The 4,565-nt window shown below is 40.5% G+C and overlaps 1 protein-coding gene across 1 annotated transcript; it reads left to right on the forward strand.

The window, feature by feature from the left end:
* Nucleotides 1-102: 102 nt before the first annotated feature.
* Nucleotides 103-2,184, forward strand: VTP21DRAFT_4837 (uncharacterized protein; the record flags this gene model as incomplete). Its single annotated transcript, XM_069395292.1, has 6 exons — nucleotides 103-249; nucleotides 317-807; nucleotides 871-906; nucleotides 972-1,114; nucleotides 1,194-1,541; nucleotides 1,625-2,184. The coding sequence occupies 6 exons, from the start codon at nucleotides 103-105 to the stop codon at nucleotides 2,182-2,184; spliced, it is 1,725 nt and encodes a 574-aa protein (XP_069248453.1).
* Between the last annotated feature and the right edge of the window lie 2,381 nt (nucleotides 2,185-4,565).

Raw genomic sequence — 4,565 nt, forward strand, 5'->3', positions numbered from 1 at the left:
AGGAAGGTAAGTTGAAGAAAGGAAGGAATGGAGGCTTTCTGGTGTAACGCATATTAATTAAATTCTTGAAAAATTCTTGCGTTAGTCCCCACCTTCCACTTCATGAGTGCCAATGGGGATGTCACTGCGGAAATAGTGTACACGAACTACGGTTCATGGGAGGATCATGAGTGGCTCAAATCACAGGGTGTCAATGTTACCGGAAAGATATGTCTTGCCAAATATGGAGGTTTATTCCGTGGACTTATCGTAAGTAGAAAATAGAGCTTTGGGGTTTTGATGGAATATTAAACTTTTGTTGATATCTTCTGAAAAGGTGCGCCACTGCGAGTTGAATGGTGGAATCGGAGCCATCATCTACTCGGATCCCGCTGATGATGGGCCTGTAGAAAAGGAGAACGGCACTGCAAAGGCTTACCCTGATGGACCGTATCGAAACAAGGATTCTGTCCAACGAGGTTCGGTGGAATACCTCGTCTTTACACTAGGAGATGTCACTACTCCCGGGATCCCCGCCACTCCTGACGCTGACCGAATTCCACTGGAGAATAACCCCTCTCTTCCCGGGATTCCATCATTGCCGATTTCATGGGCGCAGGCAGAGCCACTTTTAAAGGCACTCGTGGGTCATGGTATCAACACCGATAATGTGAAGGTGAATGATAACGATTGGAAAGGGGGGCTCAATATCAGCTATTGGACAGGACCTTCGACCGCAAAGGTGAATTTGGTCAATCGAGGAGAGTATAAAATAATGCAAATCTACGACGTGATAGCCCGCATCGAGGGCACTCATGAGCCGGATAAGTAAGGAAATGCAAGAGATTCATTTGAACAGTATTCTATTAATTTTGCTCTAATCTGCGATAGGCTTGTGATTATTGGAAATCACAGAGACGCTTGGGGGTGGGCATGCTCATTTAATTCCATATATCAGTATTGAATTCTCAATTCTCACTCTATTCTAATAGTTTCGGTGGAGCAGACCCACATTCAGGTTCTGTGCCATTACTTGAAGCAGCGCGTAGTTTCGGAGAGTTGCTGATAAAGGGATGGAAACCACGACGCTCAATTCTCCTTGCATCATGGGATGCGGAAGAGTACGGAATCATGGGTAATGTAGAGACTCGCCATCCTTAGTGCTCTCTTTCAGGTGCACTAAACCCTTCCTTTTTTTTCCCGCTGATATCTAGGGTCTACGGAATGGGTCGAAGACCATAAAGAGATGCTCAATAATGCGGTTGCATATATCAATATGGACACTGCAGTAACTGGGAAGGAATTCGACGCTTCAGCAGTGCCAACTCTACATGATCTGATCCGTCGCATAGCGAAAAAGGTTCCCGACCCGGCAACCGGAAAGACCGTATCCGAGGCATCCAATTTCGAAAACTCCACAATTGGGGCCCTTGGAGCAGGCAGTGACTACGGCCCCTTTCTCGATTTTCTCGGGATACCTTGCGTGGATCTATCGTTTTCCGGTCCCTATGGAGTGTACCATTCAAACTATGATAGCTTCCACTGGATGGAAAAATTTGGAGGTAGGTATCGATTTGCCAGCTCTTTGTTGAGCAGACTATTGACACAAATATACCAATGCACTTGACTCGTCTGAAATTATTAGACCCCAATTTCGAATACATGCCAACCTTGGGTAAAATCATTGGTCTTATGGCCGTCGAGCTTGCAGATGCTGAGATCCTCCCATTTAACGTAACCAATTATCCCCCCGCCCTATTACGCTATGTTACCAGATTGGAGAAGCTGATTACCAAATATGGAGGGAATCAGACACAGTCTGTTCTTGATCTTGCTCCTCTTCGTGATGCAATTTACCAATTTTCGAATGCAACAACCTCTCTTGCGAAGGATGTTGCGCAATTGCAACAGGAGAGAGCCCAAATCCAGGGAGATCCTACTTCTGACTGGTATGAGCGTGCACAAGCTGTTAATTCGCGATTGATGAAAGTCGAGCGCGCTTTCATAGACCCCGAAGGTTTACCGAAACGTCCGCTCTTCAAACACCAGATCTATGCGCCAGGCATTCGCTACGGCTATGGTGTGCAATACTACCCAGCTATCGCCGATGCAGTAGAAGAGAAAGATTGGGAGCAGGCTACCAAAGCGCGAGACCGTATTGTAAAGCTTTTACAGGAAGCTGCCGTGACACTCGGGGCTGTATAATACGGTCAAACACATATTTAATTGGTATCTGTGTTATTTATCTCTATATTTATCGGGATTGAATCTGATGTTCAATTCCCACTTGATTATTTATCCCTCTAGGTTGTACTATATGAGTTATATATAGTAGAAAACAAATATATGTTTTCTTATTGAATAAGCTTGATAAGACCCATTACAATATCAACTTGAACAATGGTAGCCTTTGTTAACCATCTCTTTTCCTGTCAAGTGTTTTAGAGAATAATTAAGGATCAGTTTATGAACTTCTCTCATTGATGCGGAGAAGATAACAATACTCGGCTTTTGCCAAAATGAGTGGAGTGGGTTGGGGTTTATTAAGAGAGTGGTGTGAATGATATGTAGCAATATAGATAGAGATAGTTATGAACCCGCAGAATTGCAACTGACTTTATAAGTGAAGCAGGGATAGCCCTTACCACAGTAAAATATAATCAAATCCAAGTTGTAACGGCAGGCTTTGATTGTTCAGATCGGGATGACTAGTAATCGCCATGTTTGTGTATGAATTCTCTGGTTTACATGGCTTTAATGGAAGATTGGTGAAACTAAAGTAGAAGAGGTCAACCGAGGAGAATCCATGCAGTTTCTAAAGCCAAGGGAGGATATAAAAAGTATTGTAATTTTCTTGAGAATAATGGTAATAAAGAAGTTGGCCCAATAATTGCAAATGGTCATTCACAAGGAGTTGATTTAATGATCCTAGAATTTTGAAAAGATATAACCAGGGTAGTGAGTGAATTCATGAGAATATTTACATTTTAATTATAATTGAAGCGATTGTTTTGTTTCCTCACCCACTTTGGAGATATTTGCAATAAGGATTGAACCTGGTGCTTATTTCCACTTGATTATATATCCCTAAGGTATACTCTCTAAATTATACATAATAGCCAACAAATTCATAATTTTCGAATTGATTACAACTAAGACATAAGGTGCAAGATTACAATGTCAATTGAATAGAATCTTGAAAGTAGCCATATTCCACGGCCTAGCCTTTTAAACTTGCACTAGAGGAGTAGTCGTTTGTTGAAACGTGATTGCTCTAGAAATTCTTATAATTTTACCATTTTCATTATTTTATTCTGTTGATTACACCCTTATGTATCCGCTTTAGTTATGTTTGGATAAGGCAAGTTTTATTTGTAACACTAGTTCGAGAATATAAGAAAATAATTATAGTTCTTTCGTTACCTAGGCTCTTTTATCACTGCAGAACTTCTTAAGAGATACTCACACAGGTTTTACTCCAATTTCTAGGATTATCAATTATGGCTACATTCAGTCCTGTATTGGAGAGTTCACGAAGATCCCATTGATGTCTCAAGAAGGAATATTCAGGTTGTGTAAGAAGATGTAAAATAGGTTTACAATGGATACTATATAGATGACATGCTCGGACTTGCGAGTCGCAATCATTAGAGATTTCACCTATATTCCGTTAGTGACCATTCCTATCTAGGCGTACAACGCTTGACAAATAAATGCTTCATGTAACGGTCACATGAATATTTGGGAGCGATAGGTAATATATGCCAGAGATTTATATAAACTCACCTTTCCTGCCCCATCATTGAATCGTTCGTGGTAGACTTAAAGATTCAAGTGATGATATACGGTCTTCATCTGTAAATGGGAAAAGCCGTGTACCCTTAAGTATATTTTGAAAAAAAAAACTTATCGATACAATTAAGATTCTCCTACAAATATTATAAGGTATACTGCGTCATCTCAATTCAGTCAACTTTCAGATAGTATTTACATAAAAATAACTGTCAAGCTTGTATTAATTATTTTCCGAGATCGTTTCCCATACTAGGATTGGAACATATGTGAGAAAGCTAGCAAGAAAAATGAGTACAGAATTGTCGTTTGTACGTGTAGATGTGTTCATCTGTAGCTTTTTTGCTGCCATAGTGCTTGTATATTTGCGATTGAATAATCCCCCTTTATGCGTTTTAAACCTCCTATGACTGGTGGCAATATCTTTGTGTCACAAATTGCCTATCTGGGACTAATTCATATATTTGCATAAATCTCCTGCATACTCAAATCCGGGAAATTAAGCTAACTCATTCAAGAAGAAAGCTTTTGCTTGCTCGTATCTTTCATTTCTACTCGCACAAGAAAAGAAAAATCATCAATTGGCCGAACAGAGCAGTTTTCCCCTACCAGTTTTCACTTCTCCTCTTCTCTCTCTCTGTCTTATATATCACAATTACGATGGCAAGAACAAACGTGCTGATTCCATTTCTATTAGCCGCTGGATTGCTAGCAGCCCTTCCTATTTCGGCTGTGTCTCTTGATTCACCCAAGTTTACAAAGCGAAAATATGACCCCCATTTCAATCCTGAAGG

Source organism: Calcarisporiella thermophila (assembly GCF_041956535.1).
Source record: "Calcarisporiella thermophila strain CBS 279.70 unplaced genomic scaffold VTP21scaffold_20, whole genome shotgun sequence".
In the NCBI taxonomy this organism is placed as follows: Eukaryota; Fungi; Calcarisporiellomycota; class Calcarisporiellomycetes; order Calcarisporiellales; family Calcarisporiellaceae; genus Calcarisporiella; species Calcarisporiella thermophila.